At 36.0% G+C, this 27652-nt stretch overlaps 1 protein-coding gene across 2 annotated transcripts in view; it reads left to right on the top strand.

Moving 5' to 3' along the window:
- The first annotated feature begins 1204 nt into the window (after nucleotides 1–1204).
- The window catches only part of grm6a (glutamate receptor, metabotropic 6a), a 126230-nt gene continuing 99782 nt past the window's right edge, over nucleotides 1205–27652 (top strand). The window contains exons 1-2 of one of the 2 annotated variants that reach the window (XM_021478291.3): nucleotides 1205–1626; nucleotides 23590–24196. In XM_021478291.3, coding sequence (XP_021333966.1) covers nucleotides 23639–24196 — 558 coding nt within the window. In that variant the 5' untranslated portion in view covers nucleotides 1205–1626; nucleotides 23590–23638. Of the gene's footprint in view, nucleotides 1627–23589; nucleotides 24197–27652 lie in introns of those variants that run through there. The other variant, NM_001123292.1, reaches the window with a different exon arrangement.

The following is a 27652-nucleotide window of genomic DNA, read 5'->3' on the forward strand; positions in this document are numbered from 1 at the left end:
AATTCAGTTAATTTATTTTCTAATAAGCTCTTAACCAAATTAATATAACATTGTAGAGTGTGACAGGTGTACAATTCATCATACAACTAATTTATTTCATTGACAAATGTATAAGTATTGTATATATTGTGGAAAGATTGATTAAACTACATACAGAAATGATCTTAGGCAATGTTTGACTGCCATCATTTATTTAATTTTAAAATAAAAGCTGTATATTGAGATGTGGTGGAATTGACATTTGTTCAGTTCACGATGGAAAAAATGTTTCTCTTCTTATCTGAGTTTGTCCTTTTACAGATCTTAAAACTAGACACATTGTTTAAACTTATAAGGCTATGTTATGTTCATTTTGAACACATTTTTTTTTTACTCAACTTGGCACACAAATGCTTTTACATCATATACATTAATGAATATGAAGAGACTTTCAACCAGCAAAACAAATAATGTCTCTGAGGACAATCACCTTTTTGCACCTTTTAAATTTAAATGACACATTTTAACTGTTGAGTTTGTCCATATTAGACATGTTGGGTTACAGAACTTAGCATTTAGAGTGATGATGGTTAGTAAAACTCATTCAACAGACACTCAACAGGACTGTTTTAATGTAAATTAAATAATTCATATTTTGTCTGTGTTAATCAATACCGTAAAAAGCCAGCATGCACCTTGATGTCAAAATGGCATCAAAAAACACGTCAAAGATTGATTATATAGGATTTTTATGTTTTTTGACACCAATGTTTGATGTCAGTTTGATGATGAAGATAGTTTACTTGCTTTGTTTTGTAATATTAAAGTAATTCAATACCAAATCTAGTGTAATTGATGCTTTCATATGAATATAGCTGATCTTTATGATACTTTTTGTGTAGTTATTTTGGTCGGCATCAAAGTGTGGCTGTCAAATGACGTCAAGGATTTGACATCAAATCGATTAGCATTTTTGACGTCATGCCTGATGTCTATTTGATGTCGTTTTGACATCAAGGTGCCCGCTGGGATGTTTATTAAAGCTTTAAAGCTCTTCACCACAAAGGCACTGTTCAGAAATCCTCCCCCAATAAAAGGATTGTTCTTGAAGTCCCCAGGAAAATGTACTTCAGAAAAGTCTAATAAAAGAGATGAAAATAAACTGTAACGCCCCCCCCTAAACGGAACATGAGGGGCAGAGTGACCAACAAACAAACTGCACGACAGAATAGGAGAGAGGAGAGAGAGAGAGATAGACACGCACACACATACTGAGGGAGTGAGAGCAAGAGAGGGAGGGGAATCGAGCTTTTAACAGATTTGATAGAGATTAGAAGCGGCACAGTGTTGAGAAATATTGTTATGTTCGATATGAATCTCATTTCACGGGGAAAACGCGGTGAGCGCGCGCGGGGACGCGGACAGAACGGTTGTGCGGATCTCCACGCTGAATGAATGAAAGAAAGCCTGAAGAAAAACCCCGCGCTTTCCTTAAACAGGTCATAGGTGATTTGTTTTTGAATCACAGCTGAATTTAACAACTGGAAAAGTCTGCAGAGGGTTTGAGAGAGTCGTGATGTTTTCGAGGGATTGATGAGAGGATGTCTCGACTGACTCCTGGAGAAAGTTACACATCAGGATGAACAGGTAAATAAATGGACGCTCAGTAATTGGGTTATAAGTTTCTGTTTTCGCCGCCTATCGCGTGTTTACGATAATCTTAATCGTTTGTGTCCACTTTTTAGTAAGTTATATGATGCCTGTATGAAAGTGTCATTCTTGTTATCGTGTTTTTGTTGCGTTTTACAATTTCTATGTTATTAATGTGGTTGCCTACTTTAAAAAACATTCCTTGCGAAAATTAGCCATGGTTTTATTATAGTAGAAGTGATAACCATGTTTATTTGGCGTATTAACTCGTATAACTACAGTTTTACAATACCATGGTTAAACTAGTTTTTTTTTCTGTGGTCACCATTAAATACAATAGGTTTTTGATTTTATTTGTAGGAAAACCATGAAGTAGCCTACTGTATGTGTTAAATGCTGGTTATCGATAATATCAAAGGGATTTAGGGTCGTTATAGTTACCATATTATAACCGTGCACACTGTTATGATGATGGCTTATGATTTAGGACCATTGCTGCGTAGCATATGCCTTCTGATTAGATCTTTTTTTCATGGTAATTGATTTTTGGGGAAAAAAGTAGTAATATCACCTTTTGTGACACTATTTTGTGGTTATATATGTTATTATATTAAATACTTTGATGTAAATACCTTGAGTTTGGTAAATATTTATGTATTCATTCAGTACTATGGTAGACTATAGGCTATTGACAATATTTGTAAAGGTGCATAGACGTGACACATTAATTCATAAAAAAATACTGCACAAATAACTTTTATTGTCATATATTATATTATATTATATTATATTATATTATATTATATTATATTATATTATGCGAGGCAGTGGCGCAGTAGGTAGTGCTGTCGCCTCACAGCAAGAAGGTCGCTGGTTCGAACCTCGGCTCAGTTGGCGTTTCTGTGTGGAGTTTGCATGTTCTCCCTGGATTCGCGTGGGTTTGCTCTGGTTTCCCCCACAGTCCAAAGACATGTGGTACAGGTGAATTGGGTAGGCTAAATTGTCCATAGTGCATGAGTGTGTGTGTGAATGTGAGTGTGTATGGGTGTTGCTCAGTACTGGGTTGCAGCTGAAAGAACATCGACTGTGTAAAACATATGCTGGATAAGTTGGCAGTTCATTTCACTGTGGCGACCCCTGATGAGAAAAGGGACTAAGCAGAAAGAAAATGAATGAACTTTGTGCATTATACAACATGAGGTTGTTTGTGTCCACTTTTTAGTAAGTTATGTGATATTTGTAAATTCTTGTTATCGTGTTTCTGTTGCGTTTCCCAATTTCTATGTTATTAATGTGGTTGTCTACTTCAAAAACTATTCCTTATAAAAATGAACCATGGTTGTATTATAGTATAAGTGCATTAACCATGTTTATTTGGCATATTATCTGAGTTGTACCACAGTTTTACAATACCATGGTGAAACTAGGTTTTTAAATTGTGGCCACCATTAAATACAATAGGTTTTTGATTTTATGTGTGGTAAAACCAAGAAGTACTATATGGTTAAATGCTGGATATTAATCATATAAAATAAATATACCTGTAGGGACCTTATAGTTACCATTTAATAACCAGGTTTTGCACACTGTTATGATGATAGCTCATAATTGCTTTGTACCATGGATATGCCTTCTGATTAGATACTTTTCCATGGTAATTGATTTGGTGGGGGGGGGGAGGGGAAGTAGTATTATCACCTTTTGTGACACTATTTTGTGGTTATATATGTTATTATATTAAATACTTCAATGTAAATACATTGAGTTTGGTAAATGTTTATGTATTCATTCAGTACTATGGTAGACTATTGGCTATTGACAATATTTGTAAAGGTGCAGACATGACACATTAATTCATAAAAAATACTGCACAAATAACTTTTTTTATTATATTATATTATATTATATTATATTATATTATATTATATTATATTATATTATATTATATTATATTATATTATATTATATAATTTTATATTATAATATGTTATATTATATTATTTGTATTATATTATATTATGTTATATTATATTATATTATATTATGTTATATTATATTATATTATGTTATATTATATTATTTGTATTATATTATATTATGTTATATTATATTATATTATATTATATTATATTATATTATATTATATTATATTATATTATATTATATTATGTTATATTATATTTTGTTATGTTATGTTATGTTATATTATATTATTTTATATTATGTTATATTATATTATGTTATATTATATTATATTATTTTATGTTATGTTATGTTATGTTATGTTATGTTATATTATATTATATTATATTATATTATATTATATTATATTATTTTATGTTATGTTATGTTATGTTATGTTATATTATATTATATTATATTATATTATATTATATTATATTATATTATTTTATGTTATGTTATGTTATGTTATGTTATGTTATATTATATTATATTATATTATATTATATTATATTATATTATTTTATGTTATGTTATGTTATGTTATGTTATGTTATATTATATTATATTATTTTATGTTATGTTATGTTATGTTATGTTATATTATATTATTTTATATTATGTTATATTATATTATTTTATAATATATTATAATATATTATTTTATATTATATTATATTATATTATATTATATTATATTATATTATATTATATTATATTATATTATATTATATTATATATTTTTATATGAATGTTGAGCACCCCTACAGTCCAAAGACAAGCGGTACAAGTGAATTGAATAAACTAAATTGGCCGTAGTGTGTGTGTGAATGTAAGAGTGTATGGGTGTTGCTCAGTACTGTGTTGCAGCTGAAAGGGCATCCACTGTGTAAAACATATGCTGGATAAGTTATCAGTTCATTTCACTGTGGCGACCCCTTATAAAAAAAGGGACTAAGTGGAAAGAAAATGAATGAACGGTGAGCATTAAACAACGTGATGTTGTTTGTTATGATGATTAATGCACACTATTATGAAGTTTTTAGCTTTATTCAGCTGTATTCAAATTTCTGCCATTCCCATCATGCTTTAAAAGTATTTTTATATTAAAATGTGACACCTGTCTTAATAGTGACTGTAAATGAAACTATCAAATATTGCTGAAAGTGCACATTTTCCACAATGTTTGCAGATAATATACAAAGAGCATTCTCAAGACAAACACAATTCAAAGAAATGGGATTCAGAATTGCTTTTCAAAGTAGAAGAGAAAAAAGATTTACACATTTAATAACATGATTTATCAATGCATCCTGTACAGCCTTTGTTAACTTACCTACCTCTATTAAGCAACATTTAGAGGAGACCGAGAACATGATAATACATATCATGCATAAGGGAGTACACTGACTTATGGAACTAATGGATAATGCATATTTCATAATGAAGGGTATTATTATAGGCCTTGATGTGTCCATCATGACTGCATAAAAGAGGAGTTAAATAGATCTTGTTAGACTCTGACATGCATTGTAATATAAACGACTTGTGTCTCGAAGCTCTTTTTATCCGCTTTCTGTTGCCTGTAGGATGAATTCCTAGTTTTTTAATCCATGCTATGAGGTCTCTGGAGTCTCTTTGAATTATCATTGCAACAGTGAACCCCCTGTCAGCTGTGTCATGCTGCTGTGCATGAGAGGTCAGCATTTAAAAGTCTAACGTTTGTGTGAACAATGTCATATGTCGTCAGGGATGTTTGCAAAAGCGGTGTAGCTGCTCGCTGTGCCCTCTCGTATAATGTCAGGGATTCACAGTGTGTGATCTCTTGTCTGATAACGTGTGCTATGTGAGACGGCCCTAGAAAAATCAGCAAGAGCTCATGGAAAATCTTTTATGACAGAAGTGATTTTTTTTTTGCACATCGTGCCTGAAACTTTTTAGGGCATTCACCATGGTCATAAAAGTCATGCAATGATGAAAAAATTAGGCAATATTAGCTCTGATCGGGCCCAAAAAATGCACATATTCACATATTCACAGACTTTTCTCTCTTTTCTATCAATTTTTAAAAAGGACAAATATCCAAAAATACTACCAAAAAGTGTGTGTGTGTGTGTATATATGTATATATATATATATATATATATATATATATATATATATATATATATATATATATATATATATATATATATATATATATATATATATATATATATATATATATATATATATATATAATTTAATACATTTTTAATATTTAATTTAAAAATCCTTATAAATCCTTATAAAAAATGCATTGCCTGGATTAAATTCTTAAATTCCTTACTGCATGGATTTAAATGCTTAAAAATTTATTAAATCAAAATACTTAAATTGAATTTTCAGTATATATTTTATATATATTTTTAAGGATTTATAAGGATTTTTACTTTTTAATTACTATAGCAAAGAAAACATAACAGCTACAATATAAGCAAAATTAATTAACAATAAACATTTTCATTTATGCATTCATTTTCTTTTCGGCTTAGTCCATTTATTAATCTGGGGTTGCCACACCAGAATGAACCGCCAACTTATCCAGCATATGTTTTACTGCCCTTCCAGCTGCAATGCATCTCTGGGAACAATTAGGGCTGGACGATAATTTATATGGCAAAAATTTATTTCACTATATATTTCTTAATTTCGGTCGATACAATATATTTCCGATATCAATATGGACAATAACTAAAAGCCAGGAAAAAACTGGCAAGAACACACACAATGAATGTCTGTACCCACAGTTGTCTGCAAACTGAATTTGCAAAGTCTATAATAACATCCAGTGAGTGTTAATTTGGGTGTTTATACGAGGATCAATTATATGGAAGGATCGAGTTTATATGTACGTGCGTTTGTATGCATGCATCAAATTTATACGTATATGCGCAGGTTTCATACATGTTTTGAACGTTCAATAGTATATATGCACGTCACGTGTTTTATGTATGTGTTAATAAGCGAAGTTTGATTTCAATCCTACAAGGTGGCATCATTCTCCCGCACATTTTGCAGAGCACCAAAACTATACGTTTATCGGAACTTAAAAAGCCGAACCACATCCACACCGCTGCATTAGTCGTTCCTCTCTTATCAACTATTTCATCTGCATTATTACATGTGTAAGCTTGTTCATTCACATCTGTATTCAAGGCACTCATTTTGTAGCTAAAACTTTCTGCGACGGTCACGGAGCTTAACCAACTGCTGAGCGCTGGCACGCCTGGCAGCGCGTGTCTGTGATGTACGTCATCACGCAAGTGACATAACGCTCTTTCTGACAAGCATTTCTCATTTTTAAGCAACATAGGCTCATTGTGAATACGTACCCCCGTATACATTTCTGGAGAACACGAATTATGTAGCCAGAGCTAAATATGGCTGCATTTCATCTTTAAAACGAATTATGACTGCTTTGTGTGTGGACGGCTTTGCTGATTTTACCAGTTTGCCCAATGACTCGCCGTGTATGTTGGTGCACTTGAGACACAGAGAGAAGTTGACCAAGACGATGGGTTTGAGTCTGACGAAGAACAGTTCGAGAAATCAGGTAAAACAAAAGGCAAAAAATAAACAAATAAATAACAGGGGTAGAACGTGGTAAGATCAGACAATGTCGTAAAAATCAGGTGACCGCAAGGGCTTTTATTTTTCTGGATTGCTTTTGAAATCACTGTCGGTTAGGTTTAGGGAGGGCGGTTAGCGGGTCAATCGGTGCTTTTGAAAATGCTGTCGGTTGGGTTTAGGGAAGGGGGTGGGTGGGGTTAATTGGTCAGTTGGTAAGTTAGTCAGTCAGTCGACACCGGCCTCTGATGGATTTATGCGACTGGTACTTGCGAGAGAAATTTGTGATCTGAAAAAGCATACACAGCGGCCAAATAAATGTACCTCCTGGGACATATTTTATGCTGTTCAGAAATATATGCAGGGGTACGTATCAAAAATAAACCTAGGTTGCTTTTAGGAGTTCTACAAAAATGCTTTGAGCAAATCATCTAAAATACTGCTTTAAAATAATCGCTATTAATATTTTGCTTACAATATTAGCAAAATTCGCAGCTGCTTTAAAATTTTGGATAAAGAAAGTTTTTTTTCAGATTCATCTAAATCTGGCAAACTGAGTCATACCAAAGACCCTGATATAAATGTAACTGATGAATGAAGAATTTTTTTTTGGTCATCTATATCTGCTTGAAAAAGCAAATATTCTGTAAAAAGGTTTGTTGTGTCTGGTAAACATCTGCCAATGGTAAGATGCAATTATGTAATATTTTATATGCTAAAGATAACAAAGCAGTGTGTATCTGTAAAGCATTCTTGGTAATTTGTATAAAGTACTGCTCAAAAATAAGTGCAACATGACTTGACTATATTGTCAAATTGCAGAGCTTGTGCAAAAATCCACATCTCTATGATCTGATGTATTCATGTTGTTGTCTCACCGGTTTTATTAGTGAGAGGAAAGCATGCAATCAGGCAACCCCTAATATTGCATGTTGTTATATGTTAAGCATAGGTCAACAGAAAGTACCTGAAAAGCTGTGCATCTAACACGTCATATGCTTTTTAACATAACAGTGAATTCTGCAGGACCATAGTGTATTTCATTTTTAATTTTATGATTCTGAATTGGATGGGCGACGTGGTGGCTCAGTTGCTAGCACTTTCGCTTTACAGCAAGAAGGTTCCTGATTCAAGTCCCGGCTGGGTCAGTGGGCATTTCTGTATAGAGTTTGCATGTTCTCCCTGTGTTCATGTGGGTTTGCTCCGGGTGCTCTGGTTTTCCCACAGTCTAAAGACATGCACTATAGGTGAATTGAAGAAACTAAGTTGGCTGTAGTGTATGTGTGTGAATGTGTGTGTGGGTGTTTCCCTACGGTGCACCCTGTTCCCCCTTTTGTCTGATGCAGACTATTACTTATCTTTTTACGCACCATTATGTCACCAAAGAGTGCACACACTGAGACTGATCCATAGTTTGCTGTGGCTTTGTAAAATTTGCTGAATTTCCTTTCGTCCATTACTTCCCGATTGCACCCTCATATCAAGATTAACAAGAAGATAAATGAGGTTTCAAATGTCTCCATGACTGTTACAGAGTACAGTCTATTGGAAGAACCTGAGCTTATATATCTGAACTGCTGACCTCATTATCACAGAGTGGTCCATCTTAATCCAGGTACAATTCCTGCATGCGACACTCCTTTTTGTGTGTGCGAGGTCACTTTGACTCCATCAAGACTGTCATTTCACAATGAGTTCTCTCAAAGTTCTCTTCAACGGCTCCTAATGGGTATCAGCTGTAAGATTTAGGTCTAATATGAAGGAAAAAAGCCCCTGATGATTTGTTGTATTATCCATTATTCCAGCCCTTCATTTCTGAAGAGTGATCACATTATTTTGAGTAAGTGTGTCACGCTGGGAATGACCTCACCATTTGTCACAAGCCCAGACACCCGAATGGGCATTAATAGTTTCAGCTGATGAATTTTAAAAAGCATTAACAGAGCCTCTGTTCACAGACGACGAAATGGAATTGGGGTTTTAGTCGAACGTAATATGAAAATACAATCGCAAATGTTTTTTGGTGCAGGGATTAAAGAAATTTTGATAAGGAATGAACGATTATTCTTTTTAAAAATGTTTTTTGTGAAGCTAAATCCTAATAATTGGGTTCCTACTTAAATCCTTTAGAGTCATATAATACTTAATTTAAATACATGTACTAAAGGAAAGGCTAAGTTAAACTCACAGTGGATGACTGAAATCCAGTATAATAGTCTCTGTACTGCTATTATTGACTACAACCTCGTCATATTAGCTGCCTCTGATGTGCAAATGATTTAGAAAGCATTTTCTTTTCCCTTTGAAATGCCTCATAAACATACTGCTTATTATCATTTATCATTGCTGCTGTGGGCTTTTGCATTGGTGGCTTTTAAAGGGATAGTTTACTCAAAATGAAAATGTACTCACCATTTACTCACCTTAAAGTTTTTTCCAAGACCTGTTTGAGTTTCTTTTCTTTGTTGAACACAAAGTGAAGTTTATTAAAGCGTCACGAGACACCAAAACACATTTTTTGAGCTGTTGACAGTCATATATGAGTCACACACTGCTAAAAACACTATGAGGACACATATATTACACTAACAATTGAAAATTGGTTGTTTTTGCGTTATTTCGAGCATATTCTTACTTCTGGTTTGAAACAAATTTTTGAAGCTGGGTCACAGCCATGAGATCTTAGCGTGTTTTGTTTTGTTTTCATTTTCTCTCTATGAGAGCACTGCTGGTCTCACATGTGGATCAGTGCATGCGACGCGTGGCCGAAATACATTTGCACGGAACATTTTTTACTCGAGAGCTTTTCTCATCTGGAAATTATGTAATCTGGATTTGCTGCTCGTCTTCTTTCAAAAAAGACGCAGCTCCAGTATGCGCTGACTGTCCTGTCTACAGATTTGGTAAGTGTGTGCGATCAGTGCCCTTTCTTTGGTCGTTCAGATGGCAAAGTTCGTATCATCAGCAGTACTCTTCCAGTGTTTAAAGACAGACCTTAGTCAAAATAATTTCTAAGTTACTTAGTTTACGTTAACATCTCTACAATATTATGGACTGAGACTAAATGCTGCTCTCTAAGTGTAAACACGTGAACACAGTAAGCAAACTATTGCCAATCGTCGTGTTTAATTTTTGCCGCATTTTGTGACAGGATTGCATCCTACTGAGTGCATCTGAGTTACTGAGAAATGCAGAGTTTTTTTTCTCTTATACGACGTGCGATATCAAACATTCCACCGTCATTAAACTCACTGTCTTTCTCCCCTGCGCCTGTGTGTTTGTTTTTCCTCTGTAAAAATCAGCACGTGCCCAAATTGGAGCTCCCATTTTTATTCAAGTCCTTCTCCTTTTTCCTACCCCGACACTCCCACCCAAACAGAGCTAGACACACCCACTTTCCTGACTTTTTCCAAACTAGAGGTGTGAAGTCACCCTGCTGAAACGGGGGGTTTCATGGCCCTTTAATAAACCAATTTCGAGAGTATCACGTGCTTCTCCTTTTTTCTCATAGATTGGGCGGCACGGTGGTTAGCCCCACAGCAAAAACTCTGCCGGCCCTGATCTTCCCCGTTTCCGTGTGGGTTTCTCCCGGGTTCTCTGGTTTTCTCCCATCATCCAAAGATATGCATAATACTTAACAGACTAAGCAAAACAGGCACTTTATCCAGCTCCCTTTCTTCCCAAAGTAGTTTACCTTAGCCAGCTGGGGAATTTTTTAGATTTACCTGAGCTGAACCTCCCCTCTTGCTCAGCAAATGGGTGGGAGCCCTGGGCTTGAGGATCCTTTGATCTCAGGGCTCTCACCCGGGACAGTGTGAACACTTGAAAGATGATATTTTGATGAAAGTTTAAAACCAGCAGCTATTGACATTAATAGCTACTATGAAATGCTCTTTACAAGAAGTGTCATGGGATTTTTAATGACCACAGAGAATCGGGACCTCGGTTTAACGTCTCATTGAAAAAACGGTGCTCAGTGACAGTATAGTACCCCTTTCTTTGTACTGGGGCATTAGGACTCACACAGACCACAGGTTGAGTGCCCCCTGCTGGCCTCACTAACACCACTTGCAATAGAAACCTAGTTTTCCCATGTGGTCTCCCATCCAGGTACTGATCAGGCGTAGCCCTGCTTAGATTCAGTGAGTAACCAGTCTTTGGCCTTTAAATATGGCCATAAAAATGGCTGTGGCCATTATGTAGGACTTTCATCTTCAAAACCTTCAAAATGTAAAGGTGGCCTCACAGCAAGAATGCCTCGGGTTCAGATCTCTACCCGGTCAGTCGGTCAGTGCTTGCATGGCTTTTCCCCAGTTCGTTAGGGTTTTCTCCCACAGTCCAAAACATGAGACATCTCATGAGCTCAGGGGTCCGTTCTTCGTACCTCGCTTAAATGATCTAAGATTATTTGGCAGATCCCGGATCTTTTAATCTTGATAACTGATCTCTCGCTAATTTGGTTCTTCAAACCAGTTCGCGAATCAGATTAGAATGTCTGGATAAACTGATCTGAGATCGCTGCGTGTGTTGTGAAGGACAGATCTATCGATCCTCGAAATCATGATCAGCAATGCAATGATTGGCTGACGGCACAGCAGCGTAATGACATCATCTGATTAATATTCAATTATCCATGTGAGCAAAATTACATCAAATTAGCAGTAAACGGCTTGTTAAATATGACACGCAATAACCTTCGACATTTGTTGTGAGCTGCAGGCTTTACACTTTCATGTGTCGAGTATTCATCATGTATTTCAATGCAAATCAATGTATTTAGTTCCACATTTAGAAAATATTTTCTTTATTATAGTAGCCGTTTTTTAATCGGTGTAAAGAATAACTGGGTGTTTACAAAAGCGTTTTCATATTGGTAAAGGCGTCTTCAGAAGCATCAAATCACTGGCATATTAACTATCAAAACATGTTTATGACTGCATAAATGTATTATTGCTTTAAAAAAGTCACATATTGTGCATTTCTATTATACACAATTTGTACTAAAGCGATCAAAAAAGTTAATATCAATAAGTTTTCTCTTTGCACCACCAGGTGGCAATCTTTGTACTTTCATTTCGAGGGTGCAGATTGCATAAGTTTTATTAATATGTATAACTTAATTTATTTTATTAATGACTATAACTTTATATATATAGTTAAAAAATATGTACCATTTTCCCAAGTGTATATAACTACTACTATAAGAAAATATCAGAATTCGGAACATACTTTCTGTATTATCTTTGCTTGAACTAAGCCAATCTAATCTTGTTTATATGAATTGAACCTGCTTTCGATCAGGTTTGACCAAGCAGAACTGTTGCTATGACAACAACTCTCGGATCAGCTTTGAAGAACGAAACTGGATCGTGTCAAATCGTCAATATCCAAATCCAGCTAACTGAGTAATCCACGTACCAAGAACGGACCCCAGGGCTCACTCCTGAGACAGCATGCCAAACAAGCTAATTACCAATCATCAGCTAAGTGTGAACTCTTGAAACATGTTTAAAACAAATGGAGGGTGAGTAAATGACGACAGGTTGAACTACCATTATTAATGCTTGTTTACAGGTATGTTGTTTTTGTGTTGATGGGATCACCATTGGAAAGTGTCCTGTGAAAACCGTTTGCCTTGTCTGAACGCACAAAGTGGTGTTGCGTTGATTTTAATGCCACACATTTCCGCATGCATCGAACGCCATCCACAAACAGTGATTACTGTGATTAGATGATGCCACCATGGATTATTGAAACAGCCCATTATGTTTAACAGCTCCGAATGATGTTTTATCACCGTGAAAATGATATTTACCAGAGAGAGTGCAGGGAAGAGCTTGTCTCCTTCGATTAACATCTGATGTCGTGCCTTTTTAGTGCCAGCCCGGAATCAAATTGCTCCTCGTGAGGAAATGAACCCACTTACCGAACAATTAGTTTGCAATATTAAATATGTCTTTTCATTTCGGATGTAACAGTGGGGTGCTTTAAACGCACACATTTCTTCAGGAAAGATATTTGCGATAACAGTAAGGGAGGGATTTTTTTTTTGCTGGAGATATTCTATCTGATTTCATGTTAGCTGAATGAATTTAAAGAAAATCTGTGAGGAAAAATCCTTCTGGGCAGGCCAAAAAACGGTTCAGGATTTGATTAGGCTCTCCAAAGCAAATGCAATATATCCAGTCCCTACTGTAAATGCAATCCAGGCTCATAAGGAACTGTAGCAGCAGCAGCAGTGTTCGATATCTGGAGTTGCCGCTGAACACCTGTCACTGTGTAGATGTGCAGTTTTTTGAGCAAATGCGAAGTAACTGCAGCAAAAAAAAAAGGCAGATGCCGCAGCTGCACGATGTGCTCTGGAGTGTGATGTAAAATTTTCATCAAAATGTAATGCCTTGCTACTAAGAGCTTCTGAAAGCTGTCAGATGCAGCCCCGATGATTTATCCTTGCGCTCTCCTACATAAACCATGGCTTGTGTTCAGAATGGAGTTCTTGTGTACCGCACACGTCTGTGTACTCTATATTGTCTAATTTATTTAAGCGGTATGTAGGTTGTCACAGGGAAGATTTCAAACAGCGGCACGCGACATGATCACATCTCTTGCTGCATTGTGTTTCATCTTAAGTAAATGTACTGTTGTACATTTTTAAATTCATGTCTCTGTAAAAAATATGTGTTGACCTTGGCAGTCTGACTCAATGATCAATGCAGGTGATGTTAAAATGTCAGATGGGGGTCATATTAATACTTTTTACATTATTATTTTTTTATTTATTTGCTTCTTTTCAAAAAGACATATGTATTAAAAAAAACATTAATAAAGAAATATCAAAATTCAACAGAATGTTCGTATTTTAATAGCGTATGAATATTAATTATGTTTTATAATTTATAGATTTTTTAAAATAATTAAAAGGCTGGCATTTCATACATCCTTAATATACATTACTAAATATTTTGTAAATAAATGTAAAAAATCAGGCGGCATGGTGGCTTAGTTGTTTGCAGCAATCTGGGTCATTGGTGCTTCTATGTGGAGTTTGCATGTTTTCACCTTCCTCCACAGTCCAAGACATGCGCTATAGGTGAATTTCATGAACTGAGATGGCCGTAGTATGTGTGTGTGAATGTGAGAGTTTATGGGTGTTTCCCAGTACTGGATTGCGGCTGGAGGGGCATTCGCTGCTTAAAACATATGCTGGATGAGTTGGTGGTTCACTCGACTGTGGCGACCCCTTATTAATAAAAGGGCTAAGCCAAAAAGAAAATGAATAAATTAATTTGTAGATTTTTTTTAAAAATAATTAAAAGTCTGGCATTTCATACAACCTTAATATACATTATTAAATATTTTGTAAATAAATGTAAAGAAATCATTTATTTAGTTGTTTGATAATAACATTATAAAATACATTATTTATTTGTGTGTATATTTAGGAATTTCTTCCTAATTTAAAAAAAAAATACACTTTGCAAATGATAAGAGTTGTCCTTAATTATTTATTTATTTTTTTTTTATTAAAAATGTAATTCCCAGCACTGTCATCTTCACAGCATGTCACTGAATATTTATAATATAAGTGTTTAAGTGTATAAGTGTTTTATGATTAATGATTATTTTATATTTATATTTAAGACTAAATTAAAACTAAATTAAACTCGGGCATTTAATTTATTCTTAATATACATGAAGAAACATTTTTGTAAATGAGTTAATGATGTATTTATTAATTTGTTTGACAGTAATAGTAATAATAACAACAGCAATATTTTTTTTTATTATTTTAAAAATATTTAATTGTGTGTATTTAGGATGTATAGAAATAATTAAAAATTTAAGAAATTAGTCTTACCAGATAACAAGAGTTGTTTTGTATTTATTATTTATCAAATACAATGTCATTTCCATCACTGTCATTTCCACAGCATGAAACTAAATCATTAGGGACATGCTGGAAATGACATTTGTTGATGCAGAAAAATGACAAATGTGACAATTATCCTTTCATGCATGTATAAATAAGCTAGTTAATGTAAAAGAGTCTTTATTCCAAATGTCTGCAGGGACAAATTAGTCAAATTGCAGAAGCTTCAAACTTCAGAAGGATCTTAATTTACCTTGGCCCGTTTTAAGTATTTATTACGTCTTATCTATGTTTCTCTGTTCTCAAAGGATTATGTATAAGATTGTGTCAATCAATAATTTCCTATGAGATGAATAAACTAACTTACTACAGTAACTAATTACAGTGTAAAAAGTACTTTGTTTCAAACAAATACTTCATGTTGACCCAACACAAATCCCTTAAGTTAATAGTTTTTACAAATTTAAGTGGATTAAACATAAAATAATTAAGTTGCCCCCCCCCCCAAAAATTATAATTGTGCTGTTTTAACTTATTTTAAATAAGCAGTTTAAACAAGCAGCAAAAGCCATTTTTGAGTGTAACTAACTAACTAACTAACTAACTAACTAACTAAAGTTAAAGTCTGCTAAAGTCTGTTTAGAATTGGAAGTGTCAGACTTGACGTCATTCTCTATGGTTTTTAATGACGCGTCACTCGCATTGACAGGTGAAAATCCGATCTACCTGCTTACACTGCAGTCACGAGAACACAGATCCGATTCATATCGGATAAATTTCCACATATGAACAATGCCTGTATCTGATTTGAGTATATCGGAATCCATGTGATTTTTTCCTGCTTACATGTACATGGGCCTTGTCCGATCTGTGCCACATAGAAGAGGAAAATTGGATTTAAGTCACTTGAACAGTGCAGTGTAAATTAGGCCGTACTAACTAACTAACTAACTAACTAACTAACTAACTAACTAACTAACTAACTAACTAACTAACTAACTAACTAACTAACTAACTAACTAAGTTACAAATTAACTAACTAACTAACTAACTAACTAACTAACTAACTAACTAACTAACTAACTAATTAACTAACTAACTAACTAACTAACTAACTAACTAACTAACTAACTAACTAACTAAGGCTGCATTTACACTGCAGATCTTGATGGTCAATTTCGATTTCTGATCTGATTTTTTTAATGACCTGCTTACATCATCTTTTAAAAGTTTCTCGTATCCAATCGTGTGCATTTACACAGCACACGGCAAAGGCGCAAGGACCAGGAAAAAAAAGAGCATGTGCTGACTAGGGTTGTAACGGTATGAATTTTTTACGGTATGATAATTGTCTAAAACAATACCACGGATTGACGGTTTCGCGGTATACGGTATGTTACAAATGTTACAAAATAATAGAACAGTGAAGCAAATTTGACTTTTTCTAAATAATATATTTTCATTTACTATAAACAACACCACTTACAATGAACAAATAAAAAAATAAGAAAATAATAAATAATGTGTCAAAGTCCAAATAAAGTCCAAATAAACATGGTGCAAATCCTCAGTAAAAAAAATAGATATAAATATTTACTATACTATAAATAGTTACATAACGAAACTAGATTCAATATGGAACATCCTTAGGTTTTATGTGCCAGCATGGATATGGTTGTCTGTGGATATGGATTTGGATATGGTTGTCTGCAATGCAATGTGTCACTGTTTTGTCATGTTTCTGTGCTGCTGTGCATGCAAAAGTACTTAGTATGAGAATTATTTCATGCAAAACTTTTTTTTTTTGCGTTTTATTTAGCCACGCATAAATGTACAGCCTATCTCTCATTCCGTGTTGTTCAAAAAGCTCATTGTTGGTCCACAAACAAAAGCGAAACCTATGCTTATTGGTTGTGATATAGCGAGTTTCAACCAATCTGGGCATGGAGGAGGGACAATGCATCAATGTATCATGTCTGGTTTGTCCGGAGACACAGTGACGAGCGTTTCTTTGTCAAATCAGCGTTGTCAAATTTTGATGACATAACCGCACTGATTCCGGAGCCTCCGGAGCCGCGAATGTTATGTGATACAGCACTGGAAAGCTGAGATTATCTTCTTTATGACAATCTTTGAATTGTATGAATCGGATCAGCGGATCAAAAGTTATTAAACAATTAAGAGCAATACTTATTTTTAGCCGCGGGCGGCTGTCTCGGTCTTTAAGGGTTAAAACCGTTGATATGCAATTGTTCATGGTATGATAATCGTGCACGTTCAAATCGTGGTAGACCGTCATACCGGTATATTGTTACAACCCTAGTGCTGACTAACAGCTGATAATTAAGGAGTGCTCTTTTCTCTATTCCTCTATGCAATCTGTTGGCAGCTTTTGACAAGCTGTTTTACTCTAGTTTATGACAGAAACGTTCTCATTTGTCCATCTTCTTTTGATATATAGGCTCTTTTAAACCTTTAGGCATCTTAATGTAATATCCATGGCGTGATTTATGCACGTGATGTATGCACTAGTTTAATATTAGTTTATATTGGTTACGTGGCAGACATTGCACTCTCGCTCTCATTAACATGCTTAAATACCTGTGCTACAAGACAATATAAAAGCTGTTTACGCCCTCGTGTATGAGATGTAAGGTTTGGGACTCTGAAGTCTGTTCAGAATTGGAAGTGTCAGACTTGACGTCATTCTCTTTGGTTTTTAATGACGTGCGACTTGCATTGACAGGTGAAAATCCGATCTACCTGCTTACACTGCAGACACAAGAATAAAGATTAGAATAAACTAACCAACCAACCTACCAACCTACCTACCTACCTACCTACCTACCTACAAACCAACCAACCATCTACTTACTTACTTACTTACCTACTTACTCACTTACTTATTTACTTACTTACTCACTTACTTACTTACTCACTCACTTACTTACTTACTTACTTACTTACTTACTTACTTACTTACTTACTCACTTACCTACTTACTTATTCACTTACTTACTCACTTACTTACTTACTCACTCACTTACTTACTTACTTACTTACCTACTTATTTACTTACTCACTTACTTACTCACTTACTCACTTACTTACTCACTTACCTACTTACTTATTTACTTACTTACTCACTTACTTACTTACTCACTTACTTACTTACTTACTCACTTACTTACTTACTCACTTACTCACTTACTTACTTACTTACTTACTCACTTACTCACTTACTTACTCACTTACTTACCTACTTACTCACTTACTCACTTACTTACTTACTTACTTACTCACTTACTTACTCACTTACTCACTTACTTACTCACTTACTTACTTACCTACTTACTTACTCACTTACTCACTTACTTACTTACTTACTTACTTACTAGTTGATTCATGCTATCTTTGAGTTCTCACATGGATCTGTTCATCTTTCCCCAAAGGATCTCTGAGTCACTGTGTATGGTCATCCTATAGAGAATTGCTTCTTCACGCTCCTTGAAATCAAAGTTAACTTTTCTTTTATTGAAGTTTGAAGTTTCAGCTACCGGCTACAGCTCAGCTCAAATCTCAAGTCTTTTTCTCTCGCAGCTTTTCTGAACAAATTCATTCTTTCATTGACCCTTGAACCCTTTTGGAGAGGCACTAGCTGGTCTCACAATCACTACACATCAGAGCGGTTGGGCTTCTTTCCCTGGAGCTTCACCACACGCCAGTCTATATCACTCTCCATTCATTTCACAGCGTTTTCAATGCGGCTCAGTTCCCAGCGGACGCTTGAAGAATGAGACCTTCTTTCTTTCAAAGCGCATTGTGTCTGCTGTTGTTTATGATGTGTTATCTATTGTGCGTGATAGTTTGAGAGTGCTAGAAATTCAAATCACTCCATTTTCCCTTCCATAAAACTTAATTGTAGGATCATTGTCAAAGGAGAATGTTGTAAATCTCTTCATTTCAGTTGGAACATTGGAGGAAAGTAAAAAGCAAAGGTTTGCATAAGTGACACTCAGAGAAAGTTTTGCTTATGCAAAAGAGTGGGATGAATATGACAGAGGGTTGACCATCTGTGCTTTTGTAAACATTATGGGTTGGGTTTTGGGGAAGCGGACGGGCGGATTAATTGGTGCTTTTGAAAACACTGTTGATTGGGTTTAGGGAAAGAGGAGGGCGGGTCAGTAGGTCTGTTTGTCAGTCAGTAGTCAGTCAGTCAGTCAGTCAGTCGACACCGACCTCTGAGCAGGGGCGAATAGCCCTCACGAGACATGAGATCTTTTGTGATCTGAAAAAGCGTACACAGCTACCTCTGGTGGAAAAAACGGCAAAAAAATGTAGCTCCTGGGACATATTTGGTGCTCTCCAGAAATCTATAAAGCGGTACGTTTTCAGAATGAGTCTGGGTTGTCATGATTTAATCTCTTATGAATCTTTACACAGTTGAAGAAAAAAATATTAGTCCTCCTGTGAAATTTGTATTATTTTGCAAATATTTCCCAATTGATGTTTGTTATGTTTACATTACAAACAAAAATTTTATATATAGTATTTCCTATTATAATTTTTTCTGGAGAAAGTGTTGTTTCTTTGTTTGGTTGTGAATTTATTATTATTATTATTATTATTATTATTATTGTTATTATTATTATTATTATTATTATTATTAATATTGTTATTGTTATTATTTTTATTATTATTATTATTATTATTATTATTATTATTATTATTATTATTATTATTATTATTATTATTTTACTGCTAAGGTCAATATTTTTTGCCCCCTTAGGAAATCATATATTTTTATACGCTTATTTCACGCTGTCGCCATTTTAAAGAACCAAAGCGAGGCTGCGGTGGGAAGAAACACAGAAGTATAGGACCAGCACTGTAAACATTGCAGTACATGCTGTGTACTACAAACCTCGAGCTGTTGCAGAGATTTCAAAATGCAGAAATGGTGTAAATATCACTTTAATATCATTCAGTTCAGTTTAATTTAAACTATTAAAAGCAATTCAGCATCAAACAACATCTTTAAGAGTAATATGCTCTAGTGTCCACATAGGCTTCAGTTCATAGCACCAGTTTAACACTGTGGGAACGCTTTCCTGCTTCAGCCTATGTAAGTTAACCCGGTGAGCGATTAAACTGTCCTCTGTAGCACACCCTTGGTTCTTTGTAATAGTGTTGTCCCGGGACTAAAATTTTAAAACCGTCCTTTTCCCGCTAACATTGAGGTGTTGCTGAGCGCGGATGACTCGACTGATCTTCACGGCTGCTTCACGCTCCAGTCTCAGTGTATCTGTGTTTGCCCTCAGTTTACTGTTCTTCACCCAGTGCAAACACAGATACACGCAGACTGGAGCACGAAACAGCTGTGAAGATCAGTCGAGTCATCAAGCAGATGATGATCACTCGTCTGTGTTTGTGCTCAATAAACAGCGGTGAGTGAACTGATGACCTTCTCGGCCAATCACAAGCATTTATGTAGAGCACGTGAACACAATGGTGAATCAGCGCTGTTTTAAGAAAGCCATCAACAGTGCCTTAAATGTTAGCGGGAAATTGACGGTTTTTGTTTTAATTCAGTATTGTGACAAATCTAATATAATGAAAGAATCAGTTCATTAACTCGAGTTTGATAAATGGCATCTAAAACGTGTGTTTGGGAAAGAAAACGTTAGCTAACTAGTGCCATTTTCATTAACTTAGCTGAAAATGAGCTCTGAAATCCCTTTTTATTTTCACCATTCATTTAGAACGGACCTTCGGGTCATGTCATTTTCACTTCGCTGATAAGACATACAGCTAGGTATACAACGTTCCTATGTAACTCTCAACGATACTTCCGGGTTTCTTTTTTTTTATAATTATTTTTTAGGGGTTTTTCACCTTTATTTTTGATAGGACAGTAGAGAGAATAGACAGGAAAGCATGGGGAGAGAGGGGAAGGATCAGCATAGGACCACAAGGCAGAATCGAACCCGGGTCGCCGCGAGCACCGGAGTGCATGTGTCAACGCACGAACCACTACACCACCGGCACCAACTACTTCCGGGTTTCTTCCCACCGCAGCCTCGATTACACTTTTAAAAATTTCGGCCGCGTGAAATCAGTCTATCGGCTACAGAACATACCACTGTTGTCAAATGACTTTCTCAGTTATTATATTGTGCCTAATTAACTTAATTAGCCTAGTTAAACCTTTAAACAAACTAGAAATCCTCATCTTATTTACATTTATTTGACTCTTTTGTTAATCTTGATTACTTTCTCTCATTTGCATGTTCATTTGGATTTAAGCATGTATTATTTATGCTAATATATATATATATATATATATATATAAATATATATATATATATATATATATATATATATATATATATATATACATATTTTTTATTCTTTTAAATTCTTTTTATTGAAATATTTTTTAAATGTATTAATTTATATTAAAGAGCCCATATTATACATGAAATAGGGTCATATCCTGGTTGTAAGGGTCTCCAACAACAGTCTAATATGCATGCAAGGTCAAAAAACACTTTCATGGTCTTATAATCTGCATTTATTTTTAGCTAATTATCCCAGCGACTCCTGTATGAATCGTCCAGTGATTCATTTGTTCCCAAACCCCTCCTTAGCGCGGAGCTAATCTGCGCTGATTGGACCGATGACAGTCTGTCGCGATTGGTCGACTGCCTTCAGTCAGAGAGGGAAATGGCCAATAGCTAATCAGCAATTTAAAAAGTAATCACAGTTCATACACGCTCGATATTGTAGACGTGGATTTTAGCTGCCACACTATGGCGAGTGGATAGTGCCACGGATAACCGAACGAAGGAGACAGTCGTGTACTCGCCATACCACACACACACAAAAACACACACACACCTCCGGATGACAACGCTCCCGCTTCCGCCCGCACCCGCCAGGTTTTAGCCTGAGAACCCGCTCCGTTTTCTGCCCGCCGCGCCCGGTCCCGCTAGAGCAAAGAACACAACCAAAAATCACCCAGTATACAGTCCAGACAGCCAAGCTGTCTGTATACACACAGCACAAAGCTCGTTCGTTCGTTCGTTCGCTCTCTCGCTCTCTCTCATACGCGCGCGTGCGCACTAACACACACACACAAGCACCACGCAGACTCTCTCTTTCTAATTCGCATAGCAATATCCGTGATATTGCTAGACAGCCCGCTCCCGTCCCAAATTAAACCCGTTACCGACCACTCCCGCGATTTATTCGGAAATTTATTCCCGCGGCTGTCCCCGCGCCAGATTTCTGCGGCGCGGGAATAAATTTCCGAATAAATCGCGGGAGCAGAACTCTAGCACGGAGCTCCATAAACAAACAGCACGCGTCGCGTTTTTAACGTGACTTTGCACGCGATAAGATAAAATATCCAGTTAACCTGATACAGTACACGCGGTTACAAGTAACAAATCACAACTAAATACATTTGCAAGCTAGAGTAAACGAGGCAACAACTTTAACCGCACGTACTTACACTTGAGAAATGGAAGAAACCCATCCTGACGTCCATCAGTTACTCTTTACTGATCCTTCCTTTAACAAACTCAGATGAAGTATTCTTTGTAGCATGTAGCTTCCAGAAGTTTCCAACTGCTTGGTTATAATGCTGATGTTTCATCTTTGGGTAGAGACTCAATATAATGTCCATCTGCAGTGTTACTTCAATCGACCGGCATGTTTGTGTGCGTGTGTTTGTGGGTGTGCGTGTGTTTGTGGGTGTGCGTGTGTGTCTGGGTTTCTGCGTCAGAGGGCGGGGCCTCAGGTTTGAAATCTCCCGGGTTTGCGCGTGCACGTGAATAACTTGGTTTCGTTCGTACGTCATGGCGAAACACCTAATGAGTCGGTATCAAGGCGACTCGTTTGAAGCACTATGAGTCGACTCTTTTATAGATGAATCAACCGTTTTAAACACTGTATTCTTACAGATTTAAGCCTTAGCTGGATACTTCACTTCACTTAGAGCTGTGTTACACACTACATGGAGGGGAATTTTCAAAAACCCATAATATGGGCTCTTTAAATACTTTATATTGAAAAATTAACACACACACACACTTGCAGTTTTATGTAATTTCTATATATATTTACCTCAAATTAATTCAATCACTAATTTTTCTTCGGCTTAGTCCCTTTATTCATCAGCAAATGCCTGTCCAGCTGCAACCCCAGCACTGGGAAACACCCATAAACACTCATTCACACACATACACTACAGCCAATTTAGTTTATTCAATATACCTATTATAGAGCATGCCTTTGGACTGTGGGGGAAACCGGAACACCCGGAGAACACTCACGCCAACATGGGAAGAATATGCAAACTCCACCAAGAAATGCCAACTGACCCAACCAGGACTCAAACCAGTCACCTTCTACCTCAAATTTTGTATCCCTATTAAAGATTTTGAAGACAAATGCATCACTAACAATTGTAGCACACTTGTTCCTAACTATACATTTTTGTTTATCTTAAACAGGTTCCTCAGATAGTGGATGAACACTTTATATGTCTGATTCTTGGTGATTATGACATCACATCCTCTTCCATTCTCATTGGACCATCAGGTCAGGATGTTTCGAGTTTTAAGCTGTACCACCTGTCACGCATCTACATGGCCACGCCTCCTGTGGATTCTGTGGGTTTGGCTTAGCCCGTGTTCCTCAGTTCACCAGCACTCGCACCCACATTCCATCAAAATCCCAGGGGACATCACTTTGGGGGGGCTTTTCCCGGTCCACTCCAGGGGTCCCGCAGGAGTCCCGTGTGGAGAAATAAAAAAGGAGAAAGGAATCCACCGGCTGGAGGCCATGCTGTACGCACTGGACCAGATCAATAGCGACCCAGAGCTGCTGCCCAACATCACACTTGGGGCCCGAATTCTTGATACGTGTTCCAGGGACACTTACGCTCTCGAACAGTCTCTGACGTTTGTCCAGGCTCTCATTCAGAAAGACACATCTGACATCCGCTGCTCCAACGGGGAACAGCCAATCATACGCAAGCCTGAGCGTGTGGTGGGCGTGATTGGGGCGTCGGGGAGCTCCGTGTCAATCATGGTGGCCAATGTCCTGCGACTGTTCGAGGTGAGAAAAATCTATCTATCTATCTATCTATCTATCTATCTATCTATCTATCTATCTATCTATCTATCTATCTATCTATCTATCTATCTATCTATCTATCTATCTATCTATCTATCTATCTATCTATCCATTTGTCTGACCTTCCATCCATCCATCCATTCACTCGTCTGTCTGTCTGTCCATCCATCCATCCATCCATCCATCCATCCATCCATCCATCCATCCATCCATCCATCCATCCATCCATCCATCCATCTATCTATCTATCTATCTATCTATCTATCTATCTATCTATCTATCTATCTATCTATCTATCTATCTATCTATCTATCTATCTATCTATCTATCTATCTATCTATCTATCTATCTATCGTCTGTCCATCCATTCATCCATCTCTCCAACCATCCATCCATCCAATCATCCATCCATCTATCCAGTCATTCATCCATCCATCCATCCATCCATCCATCCATCCATCCATCCATCCATCCATCCATCCATCTATCTATCTATCTATCTATCTATCTATCTATCTATCTATCTATCTATCTATCTATCTATCTATCTATCATCTGTCCATCCATTCATCCATCTCTCCAACCATCCATCCATCCAATCATCCATCCATCCATCCATCCATCCATCCATCCATCCATCCATCTATATATCTATCTATCTATCTATCTATCTATCTATCTATCTATCTATCTATCTATCTATCTATCTATCTATCTATCTATCTATCTATCTATCTATCTATCTATCTATCTATCTATCTCTGGCTCTGTATTTGGTTTTAAGTTTCTGTCATTTTTCTCTCCATAAAACTGATAGAAACTTTAAAATTTATAAATATAAGTTGCTAGGAATAAATAATTTGATACACAATACATCAAACCCAATAACATCCAAATACACTCTGGAACTGAACGGCTACTCACATATGCAACAATGTCAACATTTACGACACCTATCAATTCCCTTTTGATTTTAGTGATACTTCTAGAGCTAGTTTAGGACTACACTGTAAACAATATTCCTTTATTACAGTTTTTCTTTGGTACATTTCTCAGATCAGAATTGGAATTTGCAAGACAGTAAGTGCATTTCTCAAAACAGCGCGTACAAATAGCAAAACAGCATGGATTACCTACCAAAGCCAGTCTCCTTCTCAAAATCCTCTTTCATCTTTCAAAACTAAATTTCTTTGTAAATGAATGGCGTGTTTGAAATGGTCAGTGGCGTCAGAATGACAAGTCGTGCTGTCATTGTGTACAGATAAGACAGTCAAATGACTTAGTCATGTTGTTAATTTAACAGTGGACTCTGGAGGGCTGTTCTGATGTAAACTGTGGCTAATTTATTTATTTTTGCTGTTTTGCTGTATTTATTTTTGATCATTTACTGTAATTTGTTGCCAGATCTTGTCATTGTGATACAAAAAGGTAACAACAGCACTGTATAACACAAAGAAAAAACAAAACAAAAGTAATAGGACACAATCTCCTTTCAGATGCACCTTCATTAGATAAAACCAAGATTCACCTGCGAGAAATAAGTAAACTGCATAATGACCAAATATTTATGACAACTTGTTGAGCCATTTTGTATGTAAAGAAAAAAAAATCCATGAACAAAGGGTGAGACTATTCAACAGAGACCAAAATAATACATTTCGATCAACATGACATAAGCATATGTGATAATGTTGGAAATATCAGAGAATTGCGCATAATCAATTGCGTGGATGAACGCAAGCATTTGCAACTTGTTCAAAGGAATGACACAATGATGTGAAGATTGAACATGTAGTTTTGAAAATTCCAATTCTGATCTGAGAAATAGAATAAAGTAAAACTGTGATTAACAGATGTGATCCTCAGATGGTTTCTGATTGTTTATCAGAACAATTAATCATGCTATTAATTGAATTATGGGATGTTAATCTCTGCTCTGTCGACTTTTGATGACGAAAGTTCAATGCATTTTATCAAAGTGACTATTCCTAAAACTTTAGTAGCTTGAAACAATATAAATAATAATTGATAAAAATGAATAATAATAATTGTATAATAAACAACACTGAGAATAAAGTCTGTAAAATAACCGAAAAAGAAAAGATCAAGGTCCCACAATTCAATTAAAAAGCATAAATAAAAAACTAAGTAACAATAATAATAAAAAACATGTTGAACAAAATACGGAAAATTGTTAATTTATGGATCATTTTTACAGTGTATGTTTGCAAATCTCAATGCCAGACTTTCCCATTGACCCTACAGCGTTTATTCCTTTGTACATCCTTTCCTTTGTTTCTGTCCCACCACACCAATCAATTTGCCATGAAATGGACGCTTGACAAGATCTCGATGTCTACAGGCCAGGACCTGGCGTTAATTGACAAGAAGGATTAGAGAAACCAACTAATCATGTTGCCGGCCTCTAGCTTTTTTTTCTATCCCGTAGGCTCTTGAATATTAGTTCTGCTTTGTCTTAAATCCAGCAAGCATTTAGGCAGATTTTTATTCCCCACAGCTGTGAATTCTCATTCTATGCAATTTTTTTGACCACTCTTCCAATGCTTAAACGATGCTGCAGTGGTAGTTTGTGCGGTTTGCTGCAGCAGTCATTAATATTGCGTTCTGCACTCATGGAATTTTAATGGGATGCTTCAACAACTGGACCACATGAACACTGGGCAGGCATTACAAAGTGTTGTGGAGACAAATGTTTCATCTGCATTTCCAAATACCAATGCTTGCCACGTTGGGGGAAACTATTACAGCATATTATATTCACTTTGAGCAGTGGTCATATTTAGTGATCCTCATCCAAACACGCCGAGCAGCTTCAAAACACTGTGCTTTATTATTTTGCATCGTTGAATTAACTTTATACTGTCGTTTTTACTTATGTTTAAAGTGCCCCATTTTGTCTCCAGATGTTATCGTTCATGTAGAGTCTAATATAGCTGTTTGTGATTGTAAAAGGTTTCAAACATGCATGATAAGTGGTTTTGTTGACTTCTACTAGAAAGAATTGATTCTGAATGGCATAAAACCTTTACAGGTTGTTTATATAAATGATAAGTTTTTAAGTTGGGTTGTTTACAGTGATCTTTATAAAAAAATATCAAGGGGGTTTTAATTTCTCAATTCATAACGTCATTAAATGAGCCATTTCACACACTAGAAATGATGCTCCATTACATTTAATGGGAAAAATAATGTCTGTGTGAACTGGAAGTGGAGCGGCAAGGTGGCCCTGTGGTCAGCACTGACACCTCACAGCAAGAAGGTCCACAGCTGGGCCAGTTGGCATATCTGTGTGGAGTTTGCATGTTCTCCCTGTGTTTATGTGGGTTTTCTCCGGGGGATCTGGTCTCCCTCACAGTCCAAAGACAAAGATACAGGTGAAGTGAAGAAGCTAAATTGGACGAAGTGTGTGAATACGAG

Source organism: Danio rerio, chromosome 8 (genome assembly GCF_049306965.1).
Source record: "Danio rerio strain Tuebingen ecotype United States chromosome 8, GRCz12tu, whole genome shotgun sequence".
NCBI classification, from domain to species: Eukaryota; Metazoa; Chordata; class Actinopteri; order Cypriniformes; family Danionidae; genus Danio; species Danio rerio.